Source organism: Acinonyx jubatus, chromosome E1 (assembly GCF_027475565.1).
Source record: "Acinonyx jubatus isolate Ajub_Pintada_27869175 chromosome E1, VMU_Ajub_asm_v1.0, whole genome shotgun sequence".
In the NCBI taxonomy this organism is placed as follows: Eukaryota; Metazoa; Chordata; class Mammalia; order Carnivora; family Felidae; genus Acinonyx; species Acinonyx jubatus.
In genome coordinates, this window is record NC_069397.1 from 7686255 (window position 1) to 7708910 (window position 22656).

A 22656-nucleotide genomic window follows, 5' to 3' on the forward strand; every position below is an offset into this window, starting at 1 on the left:
CCAGTTTTTTTTACCAATCAAACAATAAAGCAACTGCCTTCAACTTAGTTTCACCTGCACCATATTTGACAAACATTTCTTGAGGGTTTTGGTATATCCCCTCTACCTGATTTATTGCCGATGCAGGTCTTTCTCTGGTTTTTATTTTTATGCCTTCATTTCTGTTGGTTTCTGGTAAGGGTGGGCCATGAGGATGCCTTCGCCTATGTTCTAAGTTACATGACAAACAGATGTATCTAGGCTCTTCTGTTTTCAGATGTTTTAATTGCTTTAAATCAGTTCGATGTTAATGAAATTGATTGCGAGTATAAGATGCTACCATGGTTGATGCCAGAGGAACGTGAAGACACATTTCGTGAGGCTAATAACCATTTGCAAAAACTACCGACAAGTTTGAAGAGGAGAGAGAGGAAGAAGTAAACGAAGTTGCGGACGGGCTCGGCTGCACGCAACCGAAGACTTGAAGAACGGTGACTCAAATAAAGGGTTTGTTTTCTCTGGTTTCGAGGCGTCTGGAATGATGAAGTCCAGAGCTTGTGCTATGGGAAGTTGTCAACATACCTGGCTCCTCCCCTCGGCTGCCATTTTTCACCTGTGGCTTTTGTTCTCAGGAGTGCAAGGTGACTGCCACTCCTCCGGGGTCACAATGAAGAAGGGGGACATCGTAGGAAGGCAGAAACCTTACGAGACTCTGCCTTTATATCTGGGAAGGAAAGCTCCGGACTGGGGCTTCTCCTTGCGTCTCGCTGGCCAGGACTGTACAACTTGGCTACCTCCGGCTGCAAGGGAGCTTGTGAAGCGTGGCCTCCTCCTTCTGTCTGTCCAGCCCAGTCAGCTGTCGGTAGCCACCTCCACCGTGTCCTCAGAGCGCCCCCCAGGCTGCCTCATTATGCGATGCATCCTCTTCTAGGAGGAGGACGTCAGGCCGCCCGTCTCTCCGCTGTCCGCTTTTCCGAAGAAGACAGAACACCACCACGGAGTCCTCCCTGGGACTACGCCACACGGGTGCACCTCGAATGTAGTGTGTTTAAGTGAAGGCTGGTTCGCCAGCTGGACATTCCCTTTTCCTGTTGTGGGTGTGGCTGTTTGCTGATATGCCCAGCACTTTTTCCCCGTCATCTTCTGTTTTTAAAATTTATTTACTTAAATTCATATTGGTTTCAGGAGTAGAACCCAGTGATTCATCCCTTACATAGGATACTCAGTGCTCCTCCCAACAAGTGCCCTCCTTCCTACTCATCACCCTTTTAGCCTTTCCCCTGCCCCCCCTCCAGCAACCCTCACTTCTCTGTATTTAAGCGTCTCTTATGGTTTATTTCCCTCTCTCTTTTTTTCTTATGTTTTCTTCCCTTCCCCTATGTTCATCTGTTTTGTATCTTAAATTCCACACGTGAGTGAAGTCATATGATATCTGTTTTTCTCTGGCTGACTTACTTCGCTTAGCATAATACCCTCCAGTTCCATCCACGTTGCTGCAAATGCAAGATTTCATTCTTTTTCATTGCTGAGCAATATTCCATTCTATATACCCATATATATAGACTATAATATGTATATATATGCATACCACATCTTCTTTATCCATTCATCCATCGATGGACATTTGGGCTCTTTCCATACTTTGGCTATTGTCGATAGCGCTGCTATAAACATTGGGGTGCATGTGCCCCTTCAAATCAGCGTTTTTCTGTCCCTTGGATAAATACCTAGCAGTGCAATTGCTGGATCGTAGGGTGGTTCTATTTTTAACTCTTTGAGGAACCTTCATACTGTTTTCCAGAGTGGCTGCACCAGTTTTCAATCCCACCAATAGTCCAGAAGGGTTCCTCTTTCTCCGCATCCTCGCCAAGATCTGTTGTTTCCTGAGTTGTTAATTTTAGCCACTTTCAGCATTCTTCACGAAGCTAGAACAAACAGTCCTAAAATTTGTATAGAACCAGAGAAGACCCCCAAATAGCCAAAGGAACGTTGATAAAGAAAACCAAAACTGGAGGCATCACAATCCCAGGCTTCAAGCTGTACTACAAAGCTGTAACCATCAAGGCAATCTGTAGGAAGGGAATCTGTATCTTTTTTTTTTTTAATTTTTTTTTTAACGTTTATTTATTTTTGAGACAGAGAGAGAGCATGAACAGGGGAGGAGCAGAGAGAGAGGGAGACACAGAATCGGAAGCAGGCTCCAGGCTCTGGGCCATCAGCCCAGAGCCCGACGTGACGCTCGAACTCACGGACTGTGAGATCGTGACCTGAGCTGAAGTCGGACGCTTAACCAACTGAGCCACCCAGGCGCCCCGGGAATCTGTATCTTAATAGCCCGTCTGGTTATTGATGGTCCCCAGATCCCACTTTGAGAAACTCTTCCTCTCTGGAGAACCCATTCAGTGCCCTCTTCCCTACCCCTGATGCTGGCTATCAGCAAACTACCTGGCTTCCCATTTCTAACAGAAACGAAGGTTTTGTTCTCATCAGGAGACTTCCCGCTACCCCGGTTCATCTGAATTCGCTCCTGTCACTGCCTTTTCTCCCCTGTCCTCCTTTCCTTTCCCCCGCAACCTCTGGTCACTGGACAGCTCCATCAGCGTGATACCTGGGAGTCCTGTTGGTCCGGCAAGTCCACACAGATCTCCCTCCGCCCGGGAGGGTGTGTCCTCTGAATCTCTAGGGAGGAACCAAGCCCTTGCTTCTCATCCCTGCAGGTCAGACTTGCCCAGGGGCCTGGTTATCACTTTGGGCTCTTACCAAGGGCTTGGTTTCTAGTTCAAAGCAAAGTATGCTAGCATCTTATTTATTGAGATTAAGGCATGAAACACGAAAGCAAGTTTTAAAAGAATGCTCCAGGGTTACCTCTTTCAGTACTAAAAAAAGTGTTTGCCCCAGAGCTTTATTTTGTGGATCCCAAGAAGGGAGGGGGAGTGAATTTGGAGGCAAAGAAGGAAAAGAGCAGTGCTAACATATCAAGAGTAAGAGAATACAGGGTGCATTTTTATCTGTATTTACCCTTTGCGATTTTTTTGGCCCTTAGGTGGGGGAGTGGGTGTTTATCTAGAACATTCTCTCACCCTGTGCTTGTTCTTCTGCTTCCAACGCTTCCAACCTCACCCTCTTCCCTGTTCACCAGGTTAACTCCTTCCTCCTTACCCTTCTGCCTTCAGCTTTGACATCAGCCTGGGAAGCCTTCTAGCTTAGGACCCCCCCCCCCCCCCGCCTTGTTCTTCACAGCGTCCTTGACTTCACCCCCCTCCGAAGCACTAACCAGGACACTGTTGTGATGCCTGTTGTGGGGGAAAGAAAGTACAATGGACCCTGTTGCCATCATCCACAGGATTTGGAACAGTTTAGCCTATTAATTACAAACAGTCGATGATTCTACCGTACTGTAGTAGTTGAATGCTTCGTGGTGACTGAAAAGGATTGTACCTGAAGCAGAGGACTTCAGGCCCCTGTGCCTTGTGGTTCCTTTGTGCTTTTTTACAGTGTCGCTTTCACCTTTGCCAAGCTGTGCTGAAGTTTTCAATCTGCTGCCGTATTTTGTACTCCGTGTAACTGGGAATGGAGGGTAGCCCCACTGCGTTAACCCAGGAAGTTCATCGAGTTTGTGAAAGCTGTACCCCCTTCCAACTCCCGGAGGCCCTTGAGGACTCAGCTGTGCTTTAATCTAGCCCCCAGCTAAGAGACCTCTTTTTATTTCTTTCAGATAAGTAGTGAACATAAAGATTATCAATGAATCATCTCTTAGAGTTGGCAAATGGTGATTGATTGTCAGTTTCACTTAAAGGGACAGCAGCATTCAGTAAGAGAATGCTTCCATCTCTTGGCCATCTTAAAAGTATTTCTAAAAGATTCTTTGTGCTAGAAAGTTGTCTCGAACGCTCTAGAATAATGACACAGCCAGCATTAGTGCATAACTGTCTAATCACTAGGAGTAAATGAAAATTTTCAGTGCAAGAGAAAATCATGATGCATTTATATACGTATGCATTTAGGTCCAGATGCAAAGAACACATGAGCAGGCCCATTTTATTGACCTGCTACATATGTGTCGCAAAAAATACTCAAATGTAGATAAATACTAAATACTGTCAAAATCAGAATTATACTTTAGATGGACATGTAATCTTAATTCTTTATTTAAAAAAATTTTTTTAATGTTTATTCATTTTTGAGAGAACAGAGCGTGAGTGGGGGAGGGGCAGAGAGAGGAGACAGAATCCAGAGCAGGGTCCAGGCTCTGAGCTGTCTGCACAGAGCCTGATGCGGGGCTTGAACTCCCAGACCGCGAGATCATGACCTGAGCCGAAGTCGGAAGCTCAACCAACTGAACCACCCAGGCGCCCCTTAATTCTTTATTTTAAATGTTTATCATAAAATGCTGTCTGGATAGCAACACTTAACAATTTTGAGATGAAACTGAGAAAAAGCTTCATTATTTTAGTGAAAACCGCTTAGCTGACAATCCCTTCTTGCCAACTCATTGTGCAGAAGACAGATTGCCACCTCTTTTTTTTTTTTTAAATGTTTGTTTATCTTTGAGAAGGAGACAGAGCACAAGTTGGGGGAGGGGCACAGAGAGAGGGAGGCACAGAATCCGAAGCAGGCTCTAGGCTCTGAGCTGTCAGCATAGAGCTGGACGCAGGGCTCGAACTCACAAACCGTGAGATCATGACCTGAGCTCAAGTCGGACACTTAACTGACTAAGCACAGATTTCCACTTCTTAAAAGTTTAATGCACATTAGTTTTATGGAAAAGGTTTTTAGTTAATTACGGAGGTTGTAAAGTGTTGTTTATTAAGTATATTGAGAAGAAATATTTCTTTATTGGAAGGGGAAAAAAACACGAGAAATAGGGTGCTTGCAAAGTAGAAAAGCTTAGGTGGTTCAAGGAAAAACTAATTGAAAGAATAATCTTAGGATCTCATTCAAATGTGTTGCATTATTAACTTAGATATAAACAGGTTTTATTTGGTTTTTGAAGCAGACTTGATAGATAATTTCATTTCCCTTTTCTGAATGCTAACTGTAAATGCAGACCAAATGCTTCCTGGTGAATTGCCCCCAGGGACCATACTTAAATGTTTCATTTTGGTAACAGTGGTGCTCCATCAGTTTGAAGTATGAGTTTTAATTTGGTCCTAGGGTTTTATTTATTTATTTTTTTGACCAGCTTTGGTCATTAAGTATATGAAAAAAAAGAAAAGAGGAAAACAGGAAGGCCCCGAAAGTTCTTCATTTTGCAGCTGTGTTATTAAAAATCCCTATAAAAAGCCTTATCGTTTAACCAGAAGTGGTTATGGTTTGTAATCAGGTACCCCTGATTGATATCCTTTAATGTGGCTGAGGAAAAAAGTACCCTGTCACTCATCAGGTGACTTTTGCTCCGAAGTGAACAGTGATCACCAGAATTACCACCTTCTTTGATATGCGCGTTATGTAAGGTAAGTAAGATGACTAGGTCAGGACATTCACAGAGTTCACAGACCCGCTGCAGAGCCTTGAAGCCTAAAAAGCTCACTTTCCTTAGAAACTGAGCTATTTGAAGCTTAAGCTGTTAATAGAAATGAAGAGAGAGGAGGAAATCTTTAAGTACAGCTATTAAGCAAAAACGACATGCTCATTTTAGAATCAGAAAAGACTTAATTCCTGCCTCTTAATTAAGTTCTGCCGTTTTGAACTTTGAGATCAGGTAACAAAACTGATTCCATTGTTTGGACGCACACGTAAGCAAAACCACAGACAGATTCATTAACTGCCTATTCCCTATACACTTAGTACACACGAGAGCTTTAAGGAGAATACGTCTCAGGTTTGTAGGACTCAGATTACAGTATTGCGCTCTATCCGCTATCGGGGTCATGAGATATAATAGATCACAAGGATAATTTGAAATCTATAGAGAATCTCAAACTCTCGTTTAGCCAGGGGTTTTAATCTTTTGACCAAATCTTTTGCCAGAGTTAATAATTACTCAAATTGATTTATTGGAATTTTGTTTTTCACTTATTTCTTTAGGAGCTCATGCTAAAACAAAAAGCGGGGGGAGTATTAAAAGAGATAAAATCAGGATGTAGGTGACAATTTTTCTGATACAATCTTTCTAGTTTTTTTTTATTTTTTATTTTTTTTAATGTTTATTTATTTTTGAGACAGAGAGAGACAGAGGATGAATGGGGGAGGGGCAGAGAGAGAGGGAGACACAGAATCGGAAGCAGGCTCCAGGCTCTGAGCCATCAGCCCAGAGCCTGACGCGGGGCTCGAACTCACGAACCGTGAGATCGTGACCTGAGCTGAAGTCGGACGCTCAACCGACTGAGCCACCCAGGCGCCACTCTAGTTTTTTTTTAAAGCTTTTTTTTTTTTTTTTTTTAACATTTATTTATTGTCGAGAGGCAGAGAGAGAGGGAGACACAGAATCCGAAGCGGGCTCCAGGCTCCTAGCTGTCAGCACAGAGTCTGATGCGGGGCTCGAACCCACAAGCCATGAGATCGTGACCTGAGCTGAAGTCCGACGCTCAACCAACTGAGCCACCCAGACGCCCCTCTTTGTAGTTATTTTTAACTGACGATCTCAGAAAGGAAGTCCAAGTGCCTGTGTTGTGCTTATGCTCAGAGACCGATAGTTCTCAAAGTATTGAGCCTTTAAAAAAAAATAATCCTCGATAAAACTGCTTCTCCAAGAAAAGCTCTTGGTACGGGCGAGGGTGAAGGCCTTACGTGGTTCAACGCTGCACTGGAAAGTACGCTGTGAGATCAGAGCTGGACACCGTGGCCAGACTCCCACTCTGAGTCTGACAGAACCTCAGTTTATGGTGACAGAGCAAGCGCCCCATGTCACATAAGCAGGGAGGCTCCTCCCCACCTTCCAGACTGGGCTCCCTCCCCTGTGACTCATCACAGTGCCCTTAAAACCTGTAGTGGAAGAAACAGCATCGTGGCGTGTAGGCAGGCATACTGTGTTGTCTGAGCTTTCCCGGGCTGGTTTGTGATTCTGTAATCAGTTAGGCGGATGTGGGGGGAGAGGGGATGTGAGTGCGTGCACGTGTGTCCCTTCGTTTGGTTGAATTTTCTCCTTCTGGAAAGCAGTCTTCGTCGTACTTGTCAAAGAATACCCCGTAAAGCAGAGAGCCGACTATTGTGCAAAAACCGTATGACTGTCTTGATTAGACCCTTCATTGAGCTCACTCCCACTGATGTGTATCTCCGTATATAAAACCAGACGTAAACACCTACCATGCTTGCCTTGCTGTTTTTAAAAAAATTTTTTTTAATGTTTATTTATTTCTGAGACCGAGAGAGACAGAGCATGAGTGGGGGAGGGGCAGAGAGAGAGGAAGACACAGAATCCGAAGCAGGCTCCAGGCTCTGAGCTGTCAGCACAGAGCCCGACGCAGGGCTCGAACTCATGAACCGTGAGATCACGACCTGAGCCGAAGTCGGCCGCTTAACCGACTGAGTCACCCAGGCGCCCCCTGCCTTGCTGTTTTTTTAGAGTAGGGTCTATGCAGTTTGTTAGTCATGTATTTTAAGTGCATATACAGTAAAAAAGTTTTAAGTGCAGATACGTGTATTTATGTGCACGTACATGTATTTATAATAGTATTTATGCTATTGCACATAAATGTCATATAGAACAGAAAAATGTATAGCTATTTGTAAATAAAACTCATGTACTCTTATACCATCGCACTGTATTAATTTTAAGATATGCGAAATGTGTGTTTTAAAATAAGTAAAGTCAGAGGTGCCTGGGTGGCTCAGTCGGTTAAGCATCCGACTTCAGCTCAGGTCATGATCTCGCAGTTCTCAAAGTTTGAGCCCCTCATCAGGCTCTGTGCAGACAGCTAGGAGCCTGGAGCCTACTTCAGATTCTGTGTCTCCCTCTTTCTCTGCCCCTCCCCCACTCACGCTCTGTCTTTCTCTCTCTTTCTCTCAGAAGTAAAAATAAACATTAAAAAATAATAAAGGAAAATAAGTCAAATACAAGTGAAAGTTCTCATGCGCTCTTCCCATATCCCGGAGTTCTCCACACCCTACTTTTTTTTGAAGGTTAGTGCTTCTGAGATTTAAGTACGAGTCAAAGCACTCTGACATTGTAAAGTGCTCCACAAATGTAAGTTTTGTGTTTCTGTCATTGTCATCTTTTACCCACATTTATGGAGGGACTGCTCTCCAGTCTCAAGAGTGAGGCAGTGGTACCTTGGGTTACAACCCTCGAGGCACAAGGAGCTTGTAAGGCAGTGTTGTATCCTTTCTCGAAGTTCCTAAGGGCACCCCTTTGAAATGTGAAGTCTAAGCTCAGTGGCCAGAGACCTGTTTCATCTAGGATTCTGGGAACCACATCTCAACAATTAGCAAGAGCACCGCTCATTAACCCCTTATTTGCCCGACGTTGTGCCACGTGCTCTTGTCATAGTGAACCTAGCGTGTCTCTTGAAGGCGTCACATGGCGTGGACAGGAGTGTGGAAGTCAAGCGCGGTTGGTCCCTAGGGACACTTCCCGTGGGGAGACCCAGACAGTGGGAGAGCTGCGCTTGACGACTGAAGGAGTGAGAGGTACTTCCCTCCCGGTCGCTCGGGAAGACAAAGTCACATCCGTAGGGAGGTGTTTCGAGGAAGCTGACTGGACCTGGTCTGAGAGAGAACCAAGTCAGCTAGAGCTCTTCCATGCAGAAGGGGTTCCCAGGGTCCCCAGATCTGGAGGTAGCATCCGTCCAAAAACGTGGTCGTGGGGTTCTCGCATCGGGGCCGAGATTACACTTGTTGGCCCTGAGTTCCCTTTGACAGTTCTGTGACTGTTCCCTTAACAGTAAGGTCTTGTTGTCCTCTGAGTTCGCTCCTTTGCTGTAACCACTTCCGTGTGTTGGGTGCTGAAGGCCTCTGCCAGTGCCTTCAAACCCCTCGTCCACCCCTCTGTACCGTCGCCCTCCCCCCAGGCCTCACCCCTTCCCACCCAGCGCTCTGCAGCGGCCTTTACGTGGTGCCCTGAGTGGGTTTTCCTCCACACCGGTCGGTTCTCCGTGTGGTCGGTGGACTGGCCTTACCTAAACGCCCCCTCATTCCAGTGCCTGCTGGTCTTCTTTTACTACACAACAAGTTAGCACAACTTGGTGCTTTAAAACAGCGCGCAGTTATTTCCGGGCCCGGCCGGGCCGGATCCTCCGCTCGGGATCGCACAAGCTGAAGTCGGCGTGGGGGTCGGGGCTGTGGTTCTCACCTGGGGTCCTCTTCCAGGCTCGCTGAGTTCATTTCTCTGGCTGCCTGGGACCGAGGACCCCGTTTTCCTTCCAGCCATCTGCCGGGACTGTCCTGCTCCTCCAGGCGGCCTGCCGTTCTCTGCCACGTGGCCTTCCTGGGCCGTTCACCTCGGGGACTTCTGCTCCTTCCAGCCCCATGGGGCCTGCGGACTTGCACCTGTTTCCGGACAAACCTGTATTACACAGTTCTCCCAGGGAAGGCTGGCAGACGAGCCCGTATTTGTGGACTCCTGTTAACGATGGGCTGTTGAAGAAGGTGGCCCCGGCAGATCTTAGACCGGGCTTTATGGTTCGGAAGAGACGGGCGGACCTGCAGCTGGGCGGAGCTGGGCCTGGTAGGCGGGACTGCTGTTCCCTAGGCACCTGCACAGGCTGCCGCTGACTCTCTCTGCACAGGATGCTTGCGCATCATCGGCCGGACGCCCACCCAGGAGGGTGGGCCAGTCTCCACCAGGAGCGGGAATATGACTCTTGCTTGACTTCCTCCCAGAGACGTCAGGGCCCAGAGTCCAGCGCCTCTGGGCCTCTGTTGGATGGGTCATGCTTCGTTGGCAGCATTGATTTCATGTTTACATGTGAAGGGGCAGAATAGGAGATTACCAAATAAAATATAATTTCAAGTGTTATTAATGAAAGAATATATTACACCCACTTTTAATGAGATCCTGGTGTTGCAAAATGATTCCACGTAATGAATCCCAGGAAATCAATGAAAAGTTTAATTACAGTTGTGGCCGTTCTGTACGAGAATATTGCTGTGGTCAATTTTACTTGTACAGTTTATCAGTCCCTTCTGCCTCTCTCTTTTCTTTAAATTAATTGCCTTGACAAAGCAGGTATAAACACATTCTTTGTTAGGGTTTGACGTTTTGGCAGAAATGTGTTATCAAATGCAGATTTCCTCCTCTGTAATAGTAGTAATAGTCCCTATCACTTTGTAACGTGCTGTACCATTTACGGTTCATACAGCTTTACATCAGGCAGTCTTTCTACTTGGTAAATTGAGTCACTCTTGTGTCTCACTGAGACATAGTCCCTTGGGCAATTTTTTTGCAAACCGCCTTCCACCTCTTCTCTACTTACCCGTCAGAAATTTGATGGTCTTCCTCTGTCGTCCGTCACTCAGTCGAGCTCTGAGGCACATGAAAAGAAAAACAGGAGACTTTCTCCTCTGAACGACCAGTTTTGCCTTCATGGTCTACGCACCCTTTCTGGTTTTCAGCAAAGCGAATTTTCTTTCTGCAGTTTTTCCTTTGACAGTTCAGTGATTGCGGTGTCGTCTCGCCCACTGGGCTGGAAATGCTTTGTTTGTTTTTAGCTGCTGATAGAACACAATACAAAATCTTGATGTGGATGTTTAGAGACAGCTAAAGCCATACTGGTGACTCTAGAGTTTACTAATGGTGTATTGAGAAAGTTACTGTGGATTTTCTAAGCTCTTTTAATGACCATAGTTGTTTAGTCTGCTTTTGGTTAAAGGTTCAAGGCCTTAACACAGAATCAAGGATGATGTCGAATGATTGGCTCCATGGATGTAAAAAAAAACTTACTTAGTTCGTTTTGAGAGGGCAAGCCCTGTGGTTTCTATTCCCTCCAGTCCTCCCACTGCCACCATCAAGCTTTCTTGCTGGTGGTTCAGTTGAGAAGTAGCCTGGGTGTTCCAGACTTTTCTTCCGGTCCTGGCTTGTCACCACACCCAGGTGATAGGCGAGGAGTCACCTAACCTCTCTCCAGAGCTTTTGAGTTGTGCAGAAAGCAAGGTGACACTCGGTCTCAGACACGGGACTGTCCACGAAGCTTTGTGATTGACAGTGTGACATCGGTAAAGAATGAAGAATCCTCCTCAAAGACCGGAGCTATTTTGAGTATCGTGAAAGGAGTTTCGTTTATTCTAAAGATGCCCTTCTTGGTAGTTGCCATGTGCACGCAGGTATGGCTAAATGGACCGCTAAATGAGAAGCTGTTCTTTCCCTGTTGCACGTGGGTAAAAGGTCCCTTCACATGCACCTGCAACTGCTGTGCTCGAGCCTGGAGTCACCATGGCATTTGCTTTTGGGCGTAAGTCTCCAGGCAGCCATTGTCTATACTCACGTGAGAGTCTTACGCTCTGGCTTGTAGTACGATTTGTGGGCCCGGGCAGGCTGGGCCCCCGGAGCAGAGGAGGGGAGAGGGGACAGGGCGCGCTCTCTGGCCTGAGCCAGGCCCTTTTTTCTCTTCTTTGCCTTCAGCTCCAGATCTGCTGCTCGTCCTTTTTTGTAACCTTTATCCCAACCTGTGTTCTCGCTCCTGGACTCGCTCTGCTGTCTACTTAACACTGAGCATCTGTGCTCTGTTCTGGAGGTTAAATCATCTCCCGGGAGATGTGGATGTAAACCCCATTTGGGGACCACGCCATTCAAGGAGGGACCTCCTTGCCAAAGGACATGTTCACTAGAGACTTCTGGTTTAGGATGCCCATCTCCGCACACGTACGTCACTCCCTGTTGCACATTGCCGCGAGCCCGGGCAGAGAAATATGGAGACACCGAGAAGCCCGTGTCTGGTCTAGATACTCGGGGCTTGTCCACATGGTAAAACAACAGAGAGTTTCTATATGTTGCTGATAAAACTAGCCTGAAGGACATGCCAAGCAATTCGTGATCATTAGGAGGAATTACCAATTTCCCTGGCATTTTTTGTTGATGTCAGTGGTGGTGCCCCTGGCACTGTTTCCTGCGGCCCCTCGACGACACCTCATCCTCCTGACTCTTGTCTCCTGAGGTTCTTTGTGTCTGTCCCTGCTTCCTTTCCCCCATCTGCGAAGTTCTGACTTTTTCATACACTTCTTCCCACTGCCGCTTAGTGTCCATCGACGACCTCATCCATCCCCCTCGGGCTCAGCCCTGGTCTCTGGGCAAGTGACTTCAGAGCTTCGTGTTTCTCTCCTGCCTCCCAGTCTCTTTCCTTTCACATTTGTACCTTTCCACGCAGATACCCGTGGTTCTTCAACACCAGCACATTTTTCCTGAGACCAGCTAGCTTGCTCACCTTTCCCTGGATGTACTCCTTTCTGGTAATGTTCTGATCCTTCTCCAAGTCTCCCGGTGCAACACTTTACCTTGTATCCTTTTTTCTTGTTACTTTGTTTGGTCTTTCCATTTCTCACATTTATCAGGTCCTAACAATGGACCCGTCACAATATCCCTTATATCTATTTGAGTCCCGCGTTTACTACCTCATTCAGAGTGGATTGACTGTATAGCCTCTCAGGGCATCTGGGTGGCTCAGTCGGTTAAGCGTCTGACTCTTGATTTCGGCTCAGGTTGTGAGCTCACGGTTTGTGGGTTCGAGCCCCGTGTCGGGCTCCACGCTGACAGCACAATGCCTGCTTGGGATTCCCAGTCTCCCTCTCTCTGTCTGCCCCTCTCCTGCTCATGCTCTCTCTCTCTCTCTCTCTCTCTCTCTCAAAATAAATAAACTTAAAAAAATCAACGACAATACAGCCTCTCAAACTGTTTGTCTGAAACACTCCCTGCCTGTTGCAAATCACGGTGCCTGTTGCTTCCAGGCTGGCCTCCAGTGATGGGTCCCTGCCTTGCATGGGGCCGTCAGTGAGTCCCCTGCCAACCGAACGGCATGTAAACTCCTCACCCTGAGCTCTGCCTGCAGTGTGGCGGCCTGCACCCCTCCTCCCCTTCCTCTGGTAAACACTGCAGTGTCCCTCACGGAGTGCTAGCTGTGACCATCCTGCAGCAGTGAAGGCCGCCGTCACAGCTCCTGCCTGAGGGGGTTTCCGGAGAGGGAGGTCCTCCCTAACAAGTCATATCTGAGACGAGATCTGAAGGACATGGAAGGGGGCAGGGGACACAAAAGCACAGGGACCCCGAGGCAAGAAAGCCCGGCCTTCCTGATGGAGAGCAGTGAGTGGGCTAGAGAGAGCTACAACACACACACACACACACACACACACACACACACACACACGACAGAGGAGTTTGCCTGTTAGTCCAGGTGTAGTGTCAAGGGGCTTTCTTTCTTCCTGTTTGTTTTTTTTTTTTTTTTAATATTTATCTTGAGAAAGAGCGTGCACGCACATGTGCGCATGAGCAGGGGAGGGGTGGAGAAAGAGTGAAAGAGAGACTCCCAAGTAGGGTCCACACTCAGCGGCACAGCCTAGACCCACGAACCGTGAGATCAGGACCTGAGCCGGAATCAAGAGTCTCATGCTTAACCAACTAAGCCACCCAGGCGCCCCTGGGGACTTTCTAAGCGGGGTGATATGATCTGTTTATACTTGTAAAATCTCATTTGGGAGAGGGGAGGGGACAAGGCGGACGCAAGGAGGCCACGTAGGGGACAGGTTCTTGCACTTGTCCACACAAGATAGTAGCTCAGACTAGATTACATGTTTCTTAACCTCAGCACTGTTGACATTTGGGGCCAGAAAATTCTTTGGTTTGGGGGCGGGGGGCTGCTCTCTGCGCCATAAGGTGTTTAGAGGCATCTCTGGCCTCCACCCACTGGAGGACAGCGTTATCCTCCCACCTCCAGTGTGACAACCAAATATGTCTCCAGATATTACCAGATGTCCCCTGGGGGCAGAGCCACCCTGGTTATGAATCAGCGGGCTTGACGTTGGCAGTAGAGGTGGGTTTAACAGACAGTACCTCTCTGCAGCTGCGATGTGGGGCAGGGTGAGACTCAACGGTGCTCCCCAGATGTTTGGTTCGAAATCCAGGCAGATGGTGTCCGATTACTAGAGACGCTCGACATTGGTCTCTCTTGCCCTTGTGCCTGCTCTCGGAACTACCCAACCGCCTGTGATGTCTCCCACCCTCCCACTCTGCACCGTGTCCTACCTCCCGTCCTGAAGGTCCAGCTTGGATGCCGTCTTGTCGAAGTCTTCTCCCACCAGTCCACCATTGGTGATCCTTTTTCCAGTGAACTTCTGCAGCCCCGTATCAGTCCCAGTCCTAGACACTCTCTGGCCCTGCCAGCTTCTGTAAACCCCCAGGAAGGAAGGACCAGGTCCTAACGAAAGGAGCAGCCTTAGCAGATGCTTGCGTGACACGGCTTTGCACCTCGCCCCTCCCCTCGGCTCCCCCTGGGGGCTGTAGGACTGTCACCTCCCTCTGGTCCTCCTCTAGCCTGATTCTGAGCCCCAGACCATCTTCTCAGGTTGCTCTCTCATCTGCTCAGGTTGTCTGGAGCTTGTCCCGGATTTGGGACTCCTTTTATATGTGTTAGAGTTACTGACGTGTGTCTGTCACCTCCCTGCCCAGTAAAGTCCCCGACAGCAGGAACGAGACCTTACGTACCTTCATCCTGTACTCGGCCTGGCACGCAGCCAGGTGCTGGTCGGGAATTAGGTATTCAGTAAGGGTTTGTTGGATGAAGACGTGAACGTTGATTTTTTTTTTTTTTTTTTTACTCTTGAGTATAATGGACTTAAAGGAAAATTAGCATTTTTCTACTAATGAATGTATATAATGTTTATAATCAGAAAAAAATTTTAATTTTTTTAATGAGAGAGGATTCGTCCACAGTTGGTGTCGCTGATGAAATGGATTGGTGTGTGTGGAAGAGGGCTTGTTTTTGGGCTTTGACGTTAAGTCCCGAGTCTGCATCGGTGATGAGTCTGCTCTGTTTCTGTATTGCAGCTCTCGTCGTCAGCACCACCTCGGCTGGATTTGCGCTGGCCCCGGGACCTTTTGACCTGCCGTGTTTCCTGCTTACTTTTGTGGGAACGGGCCTTGCATCCTGTGCGGCCAACTCCATCAATCAGGTCAGTCGGTCACTTTTCAGCGCGATTATGGTGATGTGACTTTCTCCCAGACGGTGGTATTGTCACGCGTTTATAAATGACTTCAAGACCATGTATAGAGATGGAGAGGTCCCGGGAGCTTGTGACACCACGTATCCTGTGGAGGTCTGTGGGTGACACAGCCCGTCTGTCTCTTCTGCGGTGAACGGTTTTCAGGTGTTTCGGGTGAGAGAGCAGCCATGTATCGGCTTCAAACGGCCAGGCGCCCTTGGGTTGGAACGGGTTTCGAGCTGTTTGCTCGGCTTTCTGCTCTCCTGCATTTCAGGCACCTTCCCCCGAGCTTATCGTTGTATGTGTTCTTCTTTCTTTGGTTTGATTTGTCTGCATTTGTTTACATACACAACATTGTATTTTATATTTTATTTTATTTATTTTTTGAAGTTTACCTATTTATTTTGAGAGAGACTGAGACAGAGCAAGTGGGGCAGGGGCAGAGAGAGAGGGAGGGAGGGAGAGAGAGTGAGAGAGAGAGAGAAAGAAAGGAAGGAAGGAAGGGAGGGAGGGAGGAAGGAAGGAAGAAAGGAAGAAAGAAAAGAAAGAAAAGAAAGAAAAAAAAGGAAAGAAAGAAAAGAAAGAAAGAATCCCCAGCAGGCTCCACACTGTCACCACCAAGCCTGATGCGGAGCTTGAACTCATGCAACAGATCATGACCTGAGCCGAAACCAAGAGTTGAATGCTTAACCGACTGAGCCACCCAGGCGCCCCGGGGTTTTATATTTTAAACAAGCATATCCAGCTTTAAAAAAAAAAAACAAAAACAAAAAACAAATGGTAATTCAGTATTCGGTAAACTTGGTGTGTAGAATCAGAATATATTTTAAAAAATAATTAGCATATTATTTTTAATGCATCCTTTTGTCCCCCTATTATTTTAAATATCAGAATAGTTCTCTTCTCCCCCCCCCCTCCCCCCCCCCCCCCCCCCGCCCTGCCGCACGCCTGGTCATTGCAGTGTGTGCCCCAGCACGCATATTTTTCATCCAATACCAAGAGTGAAAAAGTCTTGGCTGAAATTTAAGGAAAGTTGTTTTCATCACCAGAACACCCAAGGGGAGTTGGCACAGTTTTAAAACAGGAATTCAAGTTACCAGTAGAAAAACAGCGTGGCTGAGTGGATGTATAAATCGGCATCCTGCAAAATATGGGAATTTTAATTTGATAATGCCTCGTATCATTAGGCTTTTACAACGTGTTACCAGCTGTCTGGGGAGGGATCAGTCTCTTTCAAATACAGTTTATTTATTTATTTTTTTGTTACAATTTTTCATGTAGAAACAGTCTCATGGGGAGGGAGGTCCAAATAATCCTGCTCCTTTTCCAAAAGTCTCATCCCATCCTGCAGACCACGGCCCAGCTCTTCCAGATTATTCTTCCCTTCTGCTCCCTGCCCTCGCTGTCTGGCTGGCAAAATAATCATGGTTTCACCACGAAATGTTTCTAATGAAATTTTGAATAGAAAGCACTTTAAGCAAAATGGATTTGTGTTGCTATTTTGGGTCTGTATTGCAAAATATTTCTTAAATTATTACTTCTGTTTAGTTACAAATCTAGGTCATAAGATTAAGCCAGGAGGGAACACACATCCCAGTTTTCAGGCTCCTTTTTTCAATTGAAGACCTACACGTATCCTCGAGATACCAGCCACTGTCTCCTTTTTAAATAAAATTTAAAATGAAAGTGTAGACACTCAGAAGATCATCGGCAACTATCTGATAGGCATCAAATGATTCCAAAATCCCAAAATAGTATAAGAAATAATAGAGTTGCCTTGAGTTTGAGCTGCCCCAGTCCTCCTGTCCCCCACCCGAAAACAAAGGTGGTTCAAGAATTTATTATGGAAAAAAAAGCCTGTCGATTGTAGCAAGAAAATACCCGGGGGGGGGGGGGGGGGGGGCGGAGAATTTTTTTTTTTTTTTTTTTTTTTACATTTAGGCAGAAATTTCCAGAAACTGAACGGAAACCAAAGTTTTAGAAATTTTAAAAGTTTAAATGAGTTCAGATGGCTGCTTTGTTTTGTCGTCTGTAGGGAAGTGAGTTAGATTCTGTCAATTCCAAACTACTGAGAAGAGCCATACTCTATGAGGGGGATTCTCTCTGCGTCTGACAAATCGCCGCGTCTCCCTCTTCCGTTCCGAGGCTGGCTTTCTAGTCCCGTTGATGTTCACTGAGGCAGCTTTCCTGCTCTTCCTCTGGAACACTCCCACATCTTCCTCCACGGTTGCTGATCCCCCCCACCCACCCCCCCCAGGGTTCTTCAGTGCTGTGCGTAATGTAGGCCCTTAATCCATGCTTATTGGGCACAGAATAGTTTCATCTTACATTCCTCATATTGCCTTCTTCCCCTTTTCTTGGACTGAAGTTTCATTTGGAAACATCACAATACTTAAAAATCTTAATGATTTTGAATTGTTGAATTACATTGTGGGTTGTTTTTTGTGTTTTTTGTTTTTTTTTTTGTACTATTTATTTTTGAGAGAGAGAAAGAGAGATCGCGTGAGTTGCTGAGGAGCAGAGAGAGAGGGAGACACAGAATCCCAAGCAGGCTCCAGGCTCCAGGCTCCAAGCTGTAAGCACAGAGCCCGATGAGGGGCTCGAACTCATGACCAGTGAGATCATGACCTGAGCCGAAGTTGAACGCTTAACCGACTGAGCCACCCAGACACTCCTGGTAACCACTTTTCTACTCTCTGGCTTTCGTGAAATTTTTTTTTTTTAATGTTTATTTATTTTTGACAGAGAGAGACAGAGCATGAGCCGGGGAGGGGCAGAGAGAGAGGGAGACACAGAATCGGAAGCAGGCTCCAGGCTCCGAGCTGTCTGCACAGAGCCCGACGCGGGCTGTGAGATCTCACAGACTGCGAGATCATGACCTGAGCTGAAGTCGGGCGCTCAACCAGCTAAGCCACTCAGGCGCCCCTCTACTCTCTGACTTTCTAATACGCAGTGATGGTGATGAGCACTTCACATGGTGCCAACGAGAAGCATAACAAGCTGATTTAAAGCAAACACACAAAAGACCTCCTGGGAAGAAATTTCCCTGTACTTAAAACACATACCTTCTTGGATTTTACCTTTTTAATTTTAAAAACTACATATCTTTTAACGCACAGTTTTAGTAATCTATCTAAAGAAATAGTTAAGGACGTGTTCAAAGATTTCAGCTGCAAGAATTTCATCTCAGCATATCTACATGGTCCAAAGACTAGAAATTCCTAAAACGTCAGCTAAGGAAAAACCGATTAAAGAAATCACAGTATATCCATAAACAATCATGTTATCAGCAAATACTGAGGTGGGAAATGTTCATGGTATACTACTTAAAGGAGAAAATATATAGAGGCAAGTTGTATTATACACGTAAATCATTTCTGCGTGAAGTTAATAAGGATGTGAAGATTGTGTGTGTAAAAAAAAAAAAGTCTATGATAATACAAATCAAAATGTTAACCAGTGAGTCTGCTTGCGAGGCGGGATATATAAGCACCACAAAGCTGGAAGTTTCCATTTATTCTCTGCTGTAAGTCTAAAGCACAGAGCAGTGCCTGGCACCAGGGAAACGTAAAATAAAAAATGTTACCGTTGTTTTTGCTTATTTCTGTTTTCTCACTGATCTGCAATGGAAACATTATTTGCATGACACATTTTTTTTAAGATGCTGCTTTTACAAAGAATAATTCAGTGATGAAACAGAATGTTTTACAAATAGAAATGGCACTAATGCCCCCTACCTTGTAGGGTAGTAAGGTTCAAATAATAACTTATGGGGCGCCTGGTGGCTCAGTCGGTTAAGCATCCGACTTTGGCTCAGGTCACGAGATTTCGGTCAATGAGTTCAAGCCCCGCGTTGGGCTCTGTGCTGCCCCTCCCACGCTCATACTTTGTTTTTCTCTCTCTCTCAAAAATAAATAAACATTAAAAAAAAATAAAAAAACAAAAATTTATGTAGGGGCACCTCAGTGGCTCAGTCTGTTAGGCATCTGACTCCTGGTTTCAGCTCAGGTCATGATCTCACAGTTCCGTGGGTTCAAGCCCCGCATCAGGCTCTGCACTGACAGAGTTTGTAAATAAAGTTAAAAAAATAATAATAATAATAATAATAATTTATGTCAACGTGCTTTGTAAGCTCTGCAACACTGTACAGATGTCAGCAATTAGACCAAATACATTCCAACTTAAACCCGTCTCATTCATGTTTTGGCTGGTAGCCCTGATCTCATGAAGGACATCCCCTTTAAAAACAATTAGAGACAGGGCACCTGGGTGCCGTGGTCAGTTGAGTGTCTGACTCTTGGTTTCGGCTCAGGTCATGATCTCATGGTTCACGGCTTCGAGCCCCGCATCGGACTCCACGCTGATGGTGCGGAGCCTGCTTGATGATTTATCTCCCTCCCCGTCTCTCTTCCCCTCCACATCTCCCATGCTCTGTCTCTCTCTCAGAATAAACCAACTTAAGATAAGTAAATACATAAAAATAAGAACAGTTAGAGACGTGTGCAGTGCAGCTACGGAAACAAAAAGCTGCAACAGTGAAGAAGCGGTCGAGAGAGTGGGGGCACATCCATCAGGAGGGACGGCAGGGTACCAGGAAAGCGTACCCTGTAGCAACGTACCTGCCGACATTCAGTGTTCTCCTCCATTAAAAAAATATCATCTCTTTGTAACAGAAGTGAAATAACCCCAAATGCATTTTATTATACCAATCTCTACTATGTCAAACACTCAATCACACTGACAGTTTCCTGACAGTTCTTATCTTTTTCAATTTCTTAATTCTTTCCTCTTGAATTTATTCAGCTTTTGCACTTCTGAGGTCGCTTGTTTCTCAAGATGCGATCAGTCGAAGCCATCCGTCACATTTTATCGTTCAGTTGCTAAATTTTACGGATAGCTTTCATCCTTTGAAGGCATACTCGCTTTAAGGCCTGGCTATGGTTTCAGATGAAGCATGCGTATGTTTTACAAAACGTGGGTGTAATTCCTTCGTACATTTTAATGTTAGTGGTTTCATATATATATATATATATATATGTATATGTATATATATCTTTATGCACTAGTCACTACTTCATAAATCAGAAGCTGAAGCTCATTTTCTCTCCCTACAACAAATGTAGGAATTGGTTTTCCAAAGCCGTATTTTCCGATCACAGAGAGATCACAGAAGTCGGGTACAAAGAAGAAACACTCAGAACTAAATTAATAACAGCTAAAAGAAGGATTTAAAAAATATGAGATGTTATTTGAATCCTTTTATAAATCCGGACAGAAAGAAATTTTTTTTCTCCCACAGAACTCTATTAGAAGTTGAAAACTTTTATACATACCAACCACACATATGCGTTCTTTAAGTTGAACACCAGCTCCCCAAAAAACCCAGTAAATTCTTGCTTTTCACCAACAACTATTTCTTTATCTACCTGCTATTCCAGAACTCCGTTAAAGCTTTGTGGCCTAGTGCTCTTTGCTCTGCTTACACTAATGAAATGCACTAATGAAAATGTTCTCACATTCCTTTGTTTGAATTTTATGAGACTGTGTAGCAACACTAAAACTAAAATACTTCCCACGTTATTTAGAAAACACTGTACTCTGGGAAGCTCACCGACACCATAAATAACAATGGGAATTTGGGGCACCTGGGTGGCTAGGTGGGTTGAGTGTCCGACTTTGACTCAGGTCATGATCTCACAGTACATGGGCTCGAGCCCTGCATCGGCCTCTGTGCTGACAGCTCAGAGCCTGGACTCTGCTTCAGATTCTGTGTCTCCCTCTCTCTCTCTGCCCCTCCCCCGCTTGCTCGTGCGTACGTGCTCTCTCTCTGTCTCAAAAAAATAATAATAAACATTAAAAAAATAAAATAGAAAGAAAAAAGCCTGTGCCAGCTTTGTAGGTAACATTAGGTGTGTCCTTTTAATTCAAGTTATTTTGATTACTTAGGAGGTGGAGTTGTTTTTTGGTTTTGGGAAGCGTTTTTTAACGTTGGCCGTTTGTGTTTGCCAGGAAGTTTTGATGTGTGAAGGTTGGATTGCTCAATATTAGCTCTTTGTCATGTTTAAGGTTTGGATACTTTCTGCTGTTTTCTTTTGAAGTACAGATGTTTCATATATCTGTGCAGGCAGATCTTTTAATTTTCATTATAGGGTTTCTCAGCTTTGGCCCTCCTGACAGCGTGGGGCGGACGACATTGCGTGAGGGGCTGTCCCGTTCTGTGTAGGGTGTCCCCCAGCATCCCTGGTCTTTACCCACCGGCTGCTTTGGGGCCACACCCCGTAGGCGTGACGACTGCATATGTCTTCAGACATTGCCAAAGGTTCCCTGGGGACCCAAATCACCCCTGATTGGGAACCACTGCTTTAACGAGTTCTATTCCTGATTTCGCTCTTAGATCTTTACCCAAGATCGGGGCTCTAATTTCTGCCCCAGGCATTCCGTGGCTCGCATTTCTTCCTGCCTAACCACCCACTGATAGCTGGGGTGGTCACGTGTCCTGGTTTGTGTTTGTGTTCCCGCCGTAGTTCTCAGTTATGCCTCTTTCTCACCCTCCAGTGTTCCCGGTTTGGACAGGAAACTCTAGGGGCTCTGTTCACAGTCCACCTGCACCTTCAGTCTTTCCCCGTAAACGAGATGTGGTGGAAGTGCCTTTGCACCAAAAGATCTGGCCTTGGGTTCTGGCTTTTCTATTCACGCATGTACTCATTGGACAAGCACGGGTTTCCTCACTGCAGCCCAGGTCATCTGGCTTGCCTCACCTCCATCCTTTCTGTAGTTACGGGTACGATCTGCTGGCGGGCCGAATTGTGGTGTTGCGTGCATGCACAGAAAACAGCTTGAAGAGCCTTCTCCTCCATTATGACTCTGTTAGCAAATTGTTCCAGTATGTCGGTGATTTCTTTTGTCTTGGACCGCCTTCATTTTTACAGTATCCCCGGCAGATACCGATTACCACGCTTGTCGCCAGTTTCCAAGGCAGCTAGTTCCATAGGTCGACAGCCAGTGATGAGAAATGTCTTCCTCATGTTGAGTCAAAGTCTGCCTTCCATAACTTGAACTTATGGGTCATAGTTCTCCTCTCTGGGGAAACTCAGTGTGTCTTCTTCCCCGTGACAATACTCCCAGGGTATCACTTTCTGTGTAAGTTTTTTTTTTTTTTTTTTTAACATTTATTAATTATTGAGAAACAGAGACAGAGCATGAGCATGGGAGGGGCAGAGAGAAGGGGAGACACAGAATCGGAAGCAGGCTCCAGGCTCCGAGATTTCAGCGCAGAGCCTGATGCGGGGCTCGAACTCATAAACCACGAGATCATGACCTGAGCCGACGTCAGACGCTTAACTGACCGAGCCACCCAGGCACCCCTCGAGGTATCACTTTCCAGCTATGGTTACGGCACCTGTGGTATTCATCTGTGTCTCTTCCTTCGAGAACTCTCACGTCCTTGAGACCCAGCGGTTATGACCTACTTCTTACGTACATCTAGCATATCTTCCCACAAGCATATAGCGGGCCGGTAGGGCGAAATTCCTCAGGAAGTCGTGTTGGGAATAAAGAAATATTTTTGGGGGGAGTAGGGGCAAGTAGCAAGAAGTGTTAATAAGAACAATAATC

The 22656-nt window shown here is 46.0% G+C and overlaps 1 protein-coding gene across 1 annotated transcript in view; it reads left to right on the forward strand.

Annotated features, from left to right (window-relative positions):
* The window catches only part of LOC106983011 (protoheme IX farnesyltransferase, mitochondrial), a 136365-nt gene that overhangs the window by 18289 nt on the left and 95420 nt on the right, over positions 1 to 22656 (forward strand). Inside the window, exon 4 of the mRNA XM_027047284.2 lies at positions 14888 to 15012. Coding sequence (XP_026903085.1) covers positions 14888 to 15012 — 125 coding nt within the window. The remainder of the gene's footprint in view (positions 1 to 14887; positions 15013 to 22656) is intronic.